General features: G+C 34.3%; 1 protein-coding gene across 4 annotated transcripts in view; it reads left to right on the top strand.

The window, feature by feature from the left end:
* Positions 1–14680, top strand: part of RCOR3 (REST corepressor 3) — a 49416-nt gene that overhangs the window by 804 nt on the left and 33932 nt on the right. For all 4 annotated transcript variants that reach the window (XM_019635523.1, XM_019635521.1, XM_019635522.1 and 1 more), the window contains exons 2-6: positions 225–281; positions 7886–7963; positions 10727–10779; positions 12415–12576; positions 14005–14129. In XM_019635523.1, coding sequence (XP_019491068.1) covers positions 225–281; positions 7886–7963; positions 10727–10779; positions 12415–12576; positions 14005–14129 — 475 coding nt within the window. The remainder of the gene's footprint in view (positions 1–224; positions 282–7885; positions 7964–10726; positions 10780–12414; positions 12577–14004; positions 14130–14680) is intronic.

Below are 14680 nucleotides of genomic sequence, written 5' to 3'. Positions count from 1 at the left end.
CCCTCCGCTCCCCGCCCCCATCCGCTGCCATCTCTTGGAGTGTCCCTGAGTTAATATCTTCCCAGCCACCCGCCGCTCCTTTCCTCCCTCTAGCAATTTTTATATTTTATTAAGTGTCTCTTTTTCTTTTTTTCTTTCGTTTCTTTTTCGTTTCTTTTTTTCTTTTTTCTTTTCTTTCTTATTTTTTTTTTCTTTCTTTTTTTTTTTTTGACATTGCTTTGCAGATGTTGGGATGAGAGTCGGAGCTGAATACCAAGCCCGGATCCCTGAATTTGATCCAGGTAGATATATGTGTTTAGGCACAATTCTGTTTCCCCTTTTCTGGGATTGATATAGGGTGGAAAGGGTAGAGGGCGGGCGGGTTAGGGGTCCGGGTGTGCGGTCGGGAGGGATGTGGGGCTGGGATGGGCAGGCATCTCTGGCGGGGAGGCTGTCAGGCTTGGCAGGGCTGTGACACAGGGCGTGTGGGCAGATGTGTGCATTGCAAGGTTAACATGGTTCCTTTGGAGGCCACTTGCCTGCTCGTGGCATCGCCCTTCTGCCCCCTGGGCCCGGGGCGAGGTCGGGGAGAGCAGAGGGAGACGGCCCTCGGCGGATTGGAGGTCCTCGGCCAGGGGAGGAGCGGCTGCGGGGCCGCGGGAGAGGCTGTGTGGGCTGTGTATGGAAGAACCATGCCAGTGTCAGTTGCCACTCCACCGGCCCCCAGGAGCAGAGGACCGCGCTCCGGCAGGGCGGCGGATGCCTGGACTGCTGTCACCGGCCGAAGCCCAGGGCGAGCCCTGCCCGACTCACGCGCACCCGGGATTTTCTTTTTTCTTTCTTTTTTGGCTAGGTGGTGTAGCCTTGCTCGCGACAGCTCTGCGGAGTGTAGGAGCCAGGGAGAGAAAGGGATGGGGGAAGGGGTGGGGAGAAGCCAGAGGCACACACCTCGCTCTCGAGCCAGCTCCGGGAAGTCAGACCACAGGACAGTGGCGGCAGCTGCCAAGGAGACATTTTCTCCCCGAGCAGCCAGGTTCCAGTGTCCTCTGCCAACCCAGCTTGCGGGCTCCCTGTCTACTTTTCTCCAAACAGACTCCCTGGCGGTCACGGGATTTCAGCCTGGACGGGGATTGGGCGAGAGTTCCGCATATGGAGGCGCCCTTGCTGGAGCCTCTCGGAGTGGAGCGTGTTTCCTTCTCCCCACCCCACCCAGACCCTCTTCAGTCCAGGCTTTGGACAGACTTTGAAGGGGCTGGGTTTTTTTCTGCTTGCAGTTGGTCAGTTTTTTGCCCATTGCTCGCTCATAGTAAAGTTGCATCTATATTGGATTCTTGAATTCTGTATTAGATATTAATAAGGCTTACTTGTATTTTTCTTGGGGGGGATGGGTGGAATAGCATGTTTATTCGAATATAGACTACAGATGGGTATTTTCATTCCTTCCCTGCCCATTACAGCAATGCAAAATGATATTTACCGACCATTTAGAGAGTTTTAGGTAGCAGCAATTCCTATTCCAAGGGAGAGAGTAAAATAATGAGTGTTAAAAGGATTGTTAGTGCAGTCTATTTTTCAATGGGTAAAAACAACCATACAAGAGTGCTCACGATCTAGTAATTGTATTCTAGATGACATGACGGTTGATACATTTTATTTAAAAGACACCAGTGTGTGTACTGGTGGGCTTCAAATAATTGTACATGTTTTGTGAAACTAATTTTCTCTGATGTAGTTAGTAGGTGAATGGCATTTGCACATTACTGTGCTGCCTCAGGTTTTAGCTTGACATTTGGAAAGAACTTGCTTTGGCTTAAGATAGATTGAATTCAGTTCCCAGCTCTTTGATCTTTGTGCTCTAAGCAAGTCACTAGCCTTCCCTGAGCCTCAATTTCCTAGCTGTAAAATGGAAATAGCAAGTATTTCATGGAATTCTTGCCAGGATTACATGACTGCACAGTTATTCAGTAAAAATTAAATTTCATGACTAAGAATGATTCTGCATATGTTCATACCTTTCTGATTTAGGGCCTTCATTGGGGCTCTGCCTTTGGGGAACTAATAAACTTATTTCCAAATTAGAACTCAGCAGCCAGAATTATTTCATAGGTTGATAAACATACCTGTCTTGTCCCCTATTAGGTTTATGTTTCATAGACAACTATACACAGATTGATTAAGGGTTTTGTGTTTAAAAGCAAGACTTCATGCTGGAACAGATTTACACGTCATGGCTTGATCACTGTAAAGCATTTTTTGTTTCATAATAGAGTAGTAAATACTGGAACAAATTTCAGAATTTAAAAATAATTCATTAAAAGCGCAGAATACTTCTTAGGCATACTTCACATGGCCACTATTTGGATTATCCAATTTACTTAATCATATTTTGCTTATTTTGAACCTAAGTAGAATATTTATGGAAAAAAATTTATTGAAATATTACTAATTTTTAAAGTTATATTTTCAATTTATTTACTCTGACTAATTGATACTCTATTAGGATAAGCATAAATGTCACATTCTTTAAATTCATGTATTCATTTTCTCCTTAATCTTTTGTAGAAAAATACTGAACACAAGGACACAACTAAAACTAGTTACCATTTAAACTTAGGTCATTTGGCTCTTAAACACAAGACCCCTAACCAACCTGTATATAGTTGTCTATAGCTGTTACATACAAATCTTGTCAAGCAAATGTAGATTATCAATTATTAGACACTTTTTACAGGGAAATATTGATCATCTATGCAATTCAACATAGCACCACTGCTTTATTTTATTCTAAGTGTTATACTGTTGTGAGAAATTTTTACTTCCCATCAATTCAATATAATCGAGAATTTAAGCATATTTCTTTGGAAAAGATTTATTAATTAATGATAGAAATTGAGATATGGTCAGCTCTTGTCTCCCCTTTTCTCTTTTTCATACTGTTATCTTTAGCTTCATAAACCACTCTGTCTTTATAGAGCTTGTTCACCCATAGCCATCCAAGTTGTTTGGAAGAAAAATTCCTTAGGTGCCAAGATCATTATGAGCAGAATGTAGGAAAATGGGATTTTTATGTGTGTGGATAATATTTTTATTGGAGGAGATGATAGTGATGATAGAAATTAAACACAGAATAAATTATTAAATTGACTTTTAGGAAATATGAGAAGAATTGAGATTTAAGTTAGAATTGCCGAATTAAAGGCATTGCTAAGAATGCCTTTATAAAAATTTACTAACTGGATTTCTGATTATTTTCTTAGGTTCTTTTTTTTTTTATTCTTTACTGGGTCTTCCCAACGTTTATTTAGTGCCTACTATCTACTGTCTATACTTATATCATGAGGAGCAGTTTTGTGTGGTTATTAAGTATCTTGCTTCTTATTATATATATGCCTTGTAGCTAAGATGGCATAGTAACCTTGGATGAACAAACTGGCATAGCCAGGCCTTAGTTTTCTCATTTATAAAAGGGAGATAATGTTAACTATATTACAAGATTAAGTGAAAACTAATATAAAGAAGTGTTCTTCAAAATAATTTACTTGCATACACACCCATAAAAGAATTTTGAAAAAAGATTCTCATGTATTTGCAAGTTGACATCTATTGTTTGTCACTGAGTTTAAATATAATAGTTGAGAAATGTAATCTCCAGTGTATTGAAAATATTAACACTTTGAAATAAAGCTGTTTATCCTTATTTTAAATGCATCCAATTAAATATAAATACTAGAGTAATATGATGGTACCTAGTTTGTAAAATATATGAACAAGCTCCCAACAGTCTGAAAGTTTACATTGTTCCTTTTTGTCTTTGAAATTTCCATGCGTTTTCCCCGCAGAATTTTACAATACGTTTTGTGCTTGAAACTGCTTTATTGATCACCTATCCAATTTCTCTTCCACCATAATGTGTATTCTTGTGAACGTCAGGTTCTAAGTGTTAAATCTCTTCTGACTTGAGTTATTACAATTAATGCAAATTGATTAAAATTCTAATAGCCCTGGTTCCTTGAGTAAAGGAGGGCTTTGCTGGTAGCCTTTGGCACTGTAGAGGTTTTAAAATTGGGGGCAGTATGCTCTTAAAAGATTTGGGATGGGTGAGAGACCTGCCTTTTTATTTCATTGAGAGAAGGGTATTTAGGAAGAAGGTCAGAAGTAGAATGAGCAGATAGCTTAGACTGCACATGAGTTCTCAGGCAGATGGACTTGGGAAAGAACATAGGGAAGCTGAAGGTCTGAAAATTGATTCCCGTAAAACTTATTCATGCACATGCACCCCTTGGAAAGTCTTTGTTTATCCCAGTGTGAAGCTGGTGAATTAAGTATATAATTCAGAGCCTAGTTTATAAATGGTAGAATTTTAAAAAACATTCGGAGTATCTTAATATTCTTAATATTTAAGTTCTTTATATATAATAGAATATTTGTTGCATGATTTCTATTTTAAAACTCGTATTTTAAATGTCTTAAAGGAAATCCGAAAAGAAATAGAATTTTGTACATATTTTGAAATTTGCTGGTGTAGAAATCCTAGCTTGTCAAAATTATACAATCAGCCATCCCTCAGTATCCACTGAGGATTGGTTCCAGGACCCCTTAGGATACCAAAATCTGCAGATGCTCATATAAAATACAGCATTTGCATATAACGTATGCACATCCTCCCATATACTTTAATCATCTCTAGATTACTTATAATACCTAATACAATGTAAATGCTATGTAAATAGTTATATTGTTTAAGGGATGATGATGAGAAACAAAAAGCCTGTACATGTTTAGTACAGACACAACCATCGTAAGCCTAACTACATAGTACATAATAATTTTTTTCCAGAATGTTTTCTATCCGTTGGTTGGTTGAATCTATAGATAGGGAACCTGTGGATACAGAGGGCCAACTGTACTTTTGTTTTATAGTTTCCCTGGTTGGTCTCATAAATATACTTTACCAACTGCAATTAAGGAGATCTAAAAGATTTCAAAGTGATTAAACTTAAATGTTTTATTTGATACTTTTGAAAACTGTTCAATAGTTTTATTTTCAGACCTATCATGCTACTATAGACTATTAAAATTGTGGTAGCTTGCTATCTAAGTTTTTGTTTGTTTTTTAATCCATGCAGAAGATAGGATACTTCTAAGGCTTGGTTATTTTGTTTGTGATTGAAGTTTGATTCTCAGTATTCTGAATATCAGACAATTTTGAGGTATAATCTTAAATATTGTTGCAGATAAAAGCAAAATAAACATTGGGTTCATGGTCCTTTAAATATTTTCTTTTATTTCTACTTTTGCGATGGAAAGGGTAAAACTTTATTGGATGCAAGGCATCCTGGGGGTAAATTGTTTTTAATAATACAAGTTACTTGCTCCTATTTATTGGAGAGGAACCAGGTCTGAGTTGTCGGAAAAACAGAAAGGTCATTTCAGCTACTCAATCTCATTTTCAAAGCATTGGTGAGAAGAGACATCAGCCATTTGTGTTAGCAACCACATGAGGTTTCATTCATTTGTATTTTTATTTGATAATGTGAGAAGAAGCCCTTTCAGAATAGAGAAAGAAGGGAACTTAAGAAAGAAGTGGTTTTCAATAAGCATATACTAGTAATAAGTCTTATTAATATAATGTTTACCATATGCCAGCCACTTTATATATATTCATTTAATTTTTTAACAACTCTGAAGTAGGTACTCTCATCATCCCTATTTTTAAAGATGAGTTCAATTAAGGCATAGATTAAGTAAATTAAGTGGCAGAGCTGGAATTCAAACTTGGGGCCTGGCTCTATAATGGTTACACTCTTAACCATTATACAAAAATATTTCTCATTTCCTGTGAACTTCAGTCATCTCTTGGGCCTAGTTGACACATATATGATTGAAAATGGTGGAGTCCAGTTCAAGGGTTAGGGAAAGAACATTGTGAAATGCCTAATTAGGCATTCTCTGCTACTAGACATAGTTACTCTTTCTACACACACATACCCGTGCACCTGTATTAGAAGAGCTATTAGTCACCACAACTTGGATGCCAGTTTTTGCCAAATCAAGTCCGTAATTACAGTGCTAGGAATTCTTCATGGGGAAAAATACAAAAGTATAGTTTACATTTGTTTAAGAAGAGATTTAATGAAGATTTTAATTCAGATTTTCTGTAATACAAGAATCAGATGTAAGGAAATATCTTTAAATATTAAGTATGATATGTTATTAAGATGTGAGACTTAATGGCAAACTTGGTTGCATTCCATGTTCTATTAAGTAGCATTTAAGTGATCTTATTGTTACAATCCATTGTGAAAAAAAGTCAGTGCCATGTTAAAGGATTGAAGTTTAAGATGCTCACTAGAAATAGCAATAGATTTTATTATGAAGGCTTCTGACCAAATTAGGTAGGATATCTGTATTATTTCCATTGGATGGTTTGGCTCCTTTACATTTATGCTTTTATTTTATGTGGTTAAAATTAAAGTTTTTAAAAGATTAAAATTTATTTTCATTAAATATAAATTTTAGATACTATACTTCTAACTTTCATTTTCTTAAATTTTCAGCTACTATTTTTGTTTTTTATTAAAGATAATGCTGATAAATGTAGTAAGCTTTACCTTTAGATTTATTACATAATTATGGTTTTTCTAATACTTTGATAGTGTTGTCTCATTTCGCTTTTCTCCATCCTAAATTTTTCCTTAAAGTGAAATGCATATAATTTTTAAAACAACTTTAGCTTCATATTTCACTAACAGTGTATTATTCTCTAAAATTTGTTGATTGAATAGACAGTAGTGATATATGATGATTCTCCAAAAATAAAAAACTACAGAGTGATACTAAATTATTGCTTGATAGATAACCTCTCTAGATTGAGATTATAGTAGTACAATAGTTCCTTTCCACCTGGAAATGAATGTTCTGTATTCAAATTTCTTATAACTTTATAAATATAGTTTAACCTCAGAATTCTGTTAAATATTTTGGAATTCTGGCCATTAGTTGGTAGTAGCTATCAACACTTCATAAAAGTCAATTATGACATATTCATAGATAAGTCTTAAAATAGGTGGCAACAAATGAATTATTTGTTGATAGTTTTAATTAACTTGAATGCACCAAAGAATTAGGAAGGAACCAGAAAAAGGTAATTAAAAGACAGACCCCCAAGGGCATGTACTTGGCTCTGGGATAGCTGTGTCAAGCTTTTGTTCATTCTGTCTATTCTTAATTTAAATGCAGTTTCAGTAGAACTTAATTTTTCTGGCATTTTAGATTAAAACAGATTAGAAGTAAAAACAGCAGTAGTATGCTTCTAGATTAGATGTAGACTCTTTGATTAAGAAGTAGCATTTTACAGTTTTTCAACTTTATTTTCCTCTTACACAGCACATACTTTTATAAATATAAAATAAATGAAATTAAGTAAAAAAGAAATAGCTGGCAGGCTTCTAGCAAGGAATAAGATAAAAACTATAAAAAGCAGATACAAGTACTTAAAAATTATAGTAATTTAGGTCTATTTAAATATGGGGCAAAACAAGAAACTTACCACCTGAGGTATTCTCTATGGGTTTAAAAGAGATTTTAATGACTCCCAAGTGATGTATCGGAGGTTAAGTCAGAGTTATTACCTGTAAAGAAGTAGGGACGTATAATGTACTTAAGGAAATCTTTTTAATTTAAAGGGGTAAGCTTCCGTGTTTATGAAATTACCTTTATTTTCATAAATGAGATATTTACTATGTTTACTGTAAATCTGTTTTACTTCTCTTTGTTTTCCTGTACTTTGTTTCTTTGTCTTCTTTTGCAGGTACTGTACTAAAATAGAAATAAACTAATTTTGCTTATATTATTTTGAATGTAAATAAAAATCTGTAATATTCAAAGTAATTAACTTTTTCCTCAGGTGCTACAAAGTACACAGATAAAGACAATGGAGGAATGCTTGTGTGGTCTCCATATCATAGCATCCCAGATGCCAAATGTAAGTTTTCTGAAATTGAATGTTTATGTCAATAGGAATCTATCAACCAATTCAAAATGCAATTTATATTTGTGTTTGGGCCTCTTAGATTCACATAAGAAAAAACAGTTTGTCTTTGTTTTGTTTTGTTTTTTGATGGAGGTTGTTATATTAGAATGTTTTTCTTTTTGAAAGATAGTTGGTTGATCATTCCAACTTGTGTCAGGCCCAGGAAGACTGAGAAACCCTAGGATCTGATGGCATTGCTGCTTAAATCCTCAAGCAGGGGAGGGAGTTACTATGTAGACATCTGCACAGGCTTTTCCTCAGTGTATGGAGCTGTAAAGAAATGCCTTCAAACTTCAAAGAGCCCACTATCATTACCATTTTAAAGAGGAAAGGGGAAAGAACTGACTTCAGCAGCCATCAATCAGGTCATCTTTGTGCTCTCCATTTCTGGACGGAGACCTTCTGGATCAATGACCATGCACTTCTTGAATCATGGTGTGGCTTTAGACTTCAATGTGATGTAGCGGACCTGATCCTTTGCGGCACATCAGATATAGGAAACGTGCAGGTAACAAAACTAAGATCCCCACCCCTCGATTTAGTTATCATTGAATTCACTAAAACAAACAAAAAACCACCGAACAGCTATTCTTAGCAGCTGTAAAATAAGCTTGTCTTTTAAAAATAGTTACTAAATCTTACAGATGTCCCATGATGGTTTATTTAGTCCCATGAAAAGTAATGATCATGTGCATAGTAAGTCTAATCATTCTTATTGATGCAATAAGAGAACTAAAAATGGAAAACTGAGTATTATTCTGCATACTTGGTAATTGTTCTTATTTAAGAGCTTTAAAATACCAGCAAAAGGTCTAGCTGGTAATCTAGGAATTAATTGCTCTTGAGGCATTCTTAAACAGAAAACATGAAATTGTACATTTGTCCTGGGACTGTATACTGAGAAACCTGAAAGAGACTGTTGGGTTTCTTTGGTTAAATCCTCATTGTAGGCAAAGGTTTTCATTCACAAACTTAGTATCAGGGTGTCATTGGCTTTTGCTGTTTTAGCACTGTTTTATACACTTGTGCATATCTTAGTAAAGTGGGAAACAAAATTCAGAAAGCCAGTATTTCCTGATAGTATGGTGACCATGTGGAATATCCAACTGAAGATCTAGGGCTATACATTGGAATCACTTTGGGGAACTTTAAAACACACACACACACACACACACACACTGTTGACGTTTGATCTCCATCTCAAACCAATTCAATCAGAATTTTCAGAGGTGGAGCCTAGACTTAACTTTTTTAAAACTCCCCCACTGATTCTAATGCATAGCCAGGGTTGAAAACCACAGGTTGATTGGTATTTAGCCTTCTATTTATAGGACTATAAGACATTTTGTTAAAGTTAATCAGCACATATTTAGACCTGTCATGTGTTAAAGTTCAATGGTTTCTAAATAAACTATAATATTTGGATTTTTTGTAACAAAAGCTTACAGTCCTAGGGAGATATAATAACATCCATAAAAAATAGTTGTTATTCTAATAGCATTAATGTTATAATAGCATATTTATATCTTAAACTGTACTGTACTGACTAATAATAATAACAAATTCTTATAAAGTACTTAAAATGTGCCAAGTACTATTCTAACCACTTTACATATATTAGCTCATTTAATCCTAGGAGAAAGGCACTTTTTATCACCATTTAGAGTGAGGAAACTAAGGTACAAAAAGGTCAAGTTAATTGCCTAAAGTTAAAAAACTAGGGGCTGGCCGAGTGACTCAGTTGGTTAAGAGCTTACTCAAGAGTGCGAGCTCTGAGCAACAGCAGTTCGATGCCAGGCCTGAGCTGAGCTGCCGCTGAGCTGCCAACAGGTAGCAGGATGGCTCAGCAAAAAAAAAAAAAAACTAACAACAAGACTGAGAATCAAGCTCAGGTAGACTAGGTGTTAGGATCAGAATTCTTAACCACTGCTTTGGAAAAATGTGCTTAATGAATGAATTAATTAATATATACACACATATATATGGTATAAAGGATCAAGGAGTGACTGTATGGATTTCATTTAAAACTGAGTCCTGCTGAATGTAAAATGGCAGACTTCTCAGCAATGAGACCTTAAAATAGCCTGTATATCATCATTGAAGCTGAGTTTATATAGTTCTATTGGCTTGATTACATAAGGAGGATGAATGAAAATGGAATATTCAAACACCGTTTGTATAGGTAGGAGGAAAAGCTGAAGAAAATTTTAGGGATGCTACTCCTATTTAAAAGGTGTTAGTATGTATAACTGGCAAAACTATAGCAAAACCATCTGTATACTGCAATCAGAAATTGGAAGGTTAAGGCTTTGGGCTAACTAAATGTGAGATGGGGTCTTAAATAGCTAAGTGTCTTCAAATAAAAATTGCAACAGAAAATCAAGAAATGAATATTTTATACTATAATTAGGCTCTGTTGGCTACCACAGATCGTTTTTGTATACAAAAATAATTGCAGAAATATCATTGAATTTAATAAGTATATGCTATATGGTTATAGAAATAAGTCATACTTAGGAAAATTTTAAACCAAGTGCACTTCTGATCTTGTTCATAAAAGTAAAATTCTTTTTTGTAACATTCATGCAAAATGACTTTTGACTGTTTTTTACCCCTGGAATATAAATGTTTAAATTCTGCTTTGTTTAAAAAAAAAAACTTAACCTGGGCAAATGAAGTAAATGAGGATAATTATATTACATTGTTTCATTACAGTGGATGAATATATTGCAATTGCAAAGGAGAAACATGGCTACAATGTGGAACAGGTATGTAGACAAACATTTTAATATTAAGTCTTGCCTCAAAATTTACCAAATCCAAAGAAATATCATGATAATTTCTATCATAAGGAAATGCTTAGGATACTTTCTAGGTACTAGAAAAATCCTAGCAAAGATTGACCTTTCAGCATTAAGGATTTTGCTTTTATAAATATTATTCGTCTCAAGGGCTTGAACATTTTTCTCTCAATACCTCTGTTTCTTATTCTGCTTGGAGATTTAAAAGTATCTGAAAGCCTTCAGGATTATTCTGGCAAATGCTTACCAAAAAAAGGAAAATTTTTTTGAGTACAGGTAAATTCTCTTCGACTTTTTCATCTAAAAGACCTAAAAGTTAAACTTTGTATTTAAATAAATAGTTAAGGCTTTTAAGTTATGAATGAAATAATTCACAATGGGCTTTTTAAAAATTAGATAGCTTGAAAAAGGAGATATATATGGCTTATGGTTTATTATCTGTAGTAATGAGAGGGATGGAGAACATGGAAAAATGAAAATGAAATAGGAATTCTTAAGTTTCGCATCAACTAAGTATTCGATAAATTTTTAAGAATTAATAGTAAAATAAGTGAATTGTCTGTAACCTGGATTATTAAGAACTAACTTTATAGTCAGTAACATGGTTAAATAATAATAAATAATTTCTGTAAAAATGAGATGTTTATCTAAATGTAGTTATCTGTTAGGGGGGTATTTTGAAACCTTTGATTATGTATTTTGTTTTTAACTCTTGACTTTTTGTTTAATGTTTAAGAAAGGGTATCTTTTAAAATGTGACTGCACATATGTTCATTTTAATGTTCATTTTAAAGGAGTATTACCATAGTACAGAAATGAACTTTAAAACTTATTATCTAAAAACTTGCTAAGTCTCTTAAAAAATAAAACTTCTTCTCCTAAATGATACTCAGTATCTTATAGTAAAGATAAAGCCCTACTGCTTACCTACAATAAAAGAGAAAGTTGTGGAATTGTTGGAAATGGTCCATTTCAGGCTTTTTGATGATTTGCTAATAAAGTCATCGAAGTTATTAATATGCCTCGTAATAATTCTTTGTGTACATTATGATAACTTTAAAAGTATATATGTGGTAAAAGATTCTTACAGTTGCAGTTGAGGTACTTACTCTTCTTGGAAGTGTTTAGTTCATGGTATACTTCTAATATCATGGTTAGAACTTATATTTCTCTAAGTCTCAGCTGAGCACCTCTAGTTTTGTTATAATCAATAGTTTCATTCAAGTACTGGTTTACTGGATATTTTTCCTTTTGGCATATTTTTCTCTACACATGGACAAATGAATACATGTGGGTAAAATGTCTTGACATGAGCCCCCAGATCTGCTTTAGTAATTATAGGCACTCGCCTCAGCTCACTGTGTTTCCTCGATTCTGCAGTAAATGTGGTATGTAAGAACATTCACTGTTCTGAGGCTCTGTTTCAAAGAAAGAAAGAAATGCAGTCTGCTACCTGGGCACCCCTTATTAAAAGCCCCACACTGTGAGTGTATCAGTTGAAGTCATAGGCTTAAGATTTTAACCTAATTTGTGTTTAACTCTCTTAAGTGTGATGGAACGTAAGTCCATTAAAAACCAAAGGGGAATGATTTCTCTTCAAAGGCACTTGGCATGTTGTTCTGGCATAAACATAACATTGAGAAGTCCCTTGCTGATCTCCCTAATTTTACTCCCTTTCCGGATGAGTGGACAGTGGAAGATAAAGTCCTATTTGAACAAGCCTTTAGTTTTCATGGGAAGAGCTTTCACAGGATTCAGCAAATGGTATGGTAATTTTGGTCTTACTCTGATTCATGCCTGAATGATATCTTATGCTGTTATTAAACACCTTCTGGTTATTAAATAGAAAAAAGGTTTTCCAATCTAATTTTAATTTTTAAAAATATTTTGAGATCAGTATATTTGCATATAGTTTTATTTTCTACAACCACTCTAATGCACAATGGTTATATGCTATTTTGTAATAAATTAATTTTTATTATGACTTAAATAGATAACTCGTATGTCATTCTGTTATTAAATAAGTTGGTCGTTTCAGGGGAAAAATCATACTTTCATTTTTATTTTTAAATGTCTAATTTTTTTAACATAAGGATATTTATTTTCTAATTTATATTCCTTTAGATATGAAAATCAATTTTTAAAAATTCTGTAATTCAGTATTGTTCAGGAGCTGTTACTTTTTTTTTAAAGGAGAACAACTGCTCTTTCTTTCTAGTTCTTAAATTTTTAGTATTGTGTCAAAATAATATAAGCCTGAGAAGTTGCTGCATTAAACTCTTTTAACCTGAATGGATAAAACCTAGATAATGTTTGCAAATATATCTAAGTGTCTTCCATAGTGGAAGAGAACATTTTCGATTGGGAATGTGCATCCTTGTTTGCCTGTATGACAAATCAGTGCATGATCATTAGTCATTTTAATACCCAAAGACTTTATTCTGTGGCTAAATTCTGTTTGCATTATTTATTATTTAAAAACCTGGATTTAACACAAAATGATTTTAAAAATTAATTGTGAAGAACTTAGTAGCTTTTCTTGAAAACATGCTAAGTGAAATTAGCCAGACATAACAGGTTATATATATTGTATGATTCCATTTATATGAGATGTTACAAATATACAAATTCATAGAGGCAGAGCCACAGAGACAAGGCTAAGGAGAGAATAGGGAGTGACTGCTAATGGGTGTGGGGTTTCCTTTCGAGGTTATGAAAATGCCTGGAATTAAGTGGTGATAGTTGTACAATATAGTGAATATACTAAAAGCCACTGACTTGTACACTTTACACTGGAGAATTTTATGGTATGTGAATTATATGTCAATTAAAAAATTCCAGTGCACATAGGGAAAAGAATTCAGTAACTCTTGAAGGAAAAATCAAATACTAACATTGACTATGCTGGGAACTTCTGGGGCCATTCTTAACTATGTGACATCCTTCTCTTCGCTCCCCCCTCAGAACAAATGGGAATATTCATTCAGAAATGCCAGTGACATAGGTGTGAGTGGGATACTATGACTGTAACAGCACTTTTTAGCTCTATAATTCGTAAAGGTACCCATGAAAATATTTTTCATCTATGCCTTTGCTAAGTATTAAAGAGCAATGTTAGAAATATTCATTCTGTTCATCAGAGTTTATGAATTAAACTTGCTGATGTTAACCTAAGTTTTTTTTTTTTCCAAGCTTCCAGATAAGACAATTGCTAGCCTTGTAAAATATTACTATTCCTGGAAAAAAACTCGATCTAGGACAAGCTTAATGGACCGCCAGGCTCGTAAACTGGCCAATAGACACAATCAGGGGGACAGGTAGGTTGTATGCCTTTATGTAGTTATATTCTTGGAGACAAGGTATTGGCTTGCTTACCTTTCCTCAGGTAGAAGAATAAACACAGCACATTGTAAGTACTTCTTGTCCTTATATTCATGTGTCTGCTCTGACAGTTGGAGCTGAGTGATTAGAAATCCTAACAGTAAGAACTCTTTTCAACTCTTTACCTGTTAATCACAGCCAGCAGACATTGCAACTAAGTTATATTTGAGCTGCGTTTGACTAATCACAAATGCTCCCTTTTAGTTTTGATATATTCAACACATACATTTAGAATATATTAAATGTATCCTCTAGAAGATGCTCTTTCCATAATTACCTGAGTAACTGAAGTCCACATTATTGTAGCTGTATCTTTATGATAGTATAAAATCATTTTGTTTCCTGGTGTCTGTATCCTCCAACTAGAGAACTGAAATAATAAGTATTATTAATACATGTGTTCTCTTTCCCAAATGACTTTTCTTTCTAAATAACTTCCCTGTTGGGTCTTTTTTTTTTTTTTTTTTTTTTTTTTTTTTTTTTTTTT

Source organism: Hipposideros armiger, unplaced genomic scaffold (assembly GCF_001890085.2).
Source record: "Hipposideros armiger isolate ML-2016 unplaced genomic scaffold, ASM189008v1 scaffold_22, whole genome shotgun sequence".
Classification (NCBI taxonomy): domain Eukaryota; kingdom Metazoa; phylum Chordata; class Mammalia; order Chiroptera; family Hipposideridae; genus Hipposideros; species Hipposideros armiger.
Note: the sequence above shows the minus strand (reverse complement) of the source record. Positions and strands in the feature narration are given on the sequence as shown.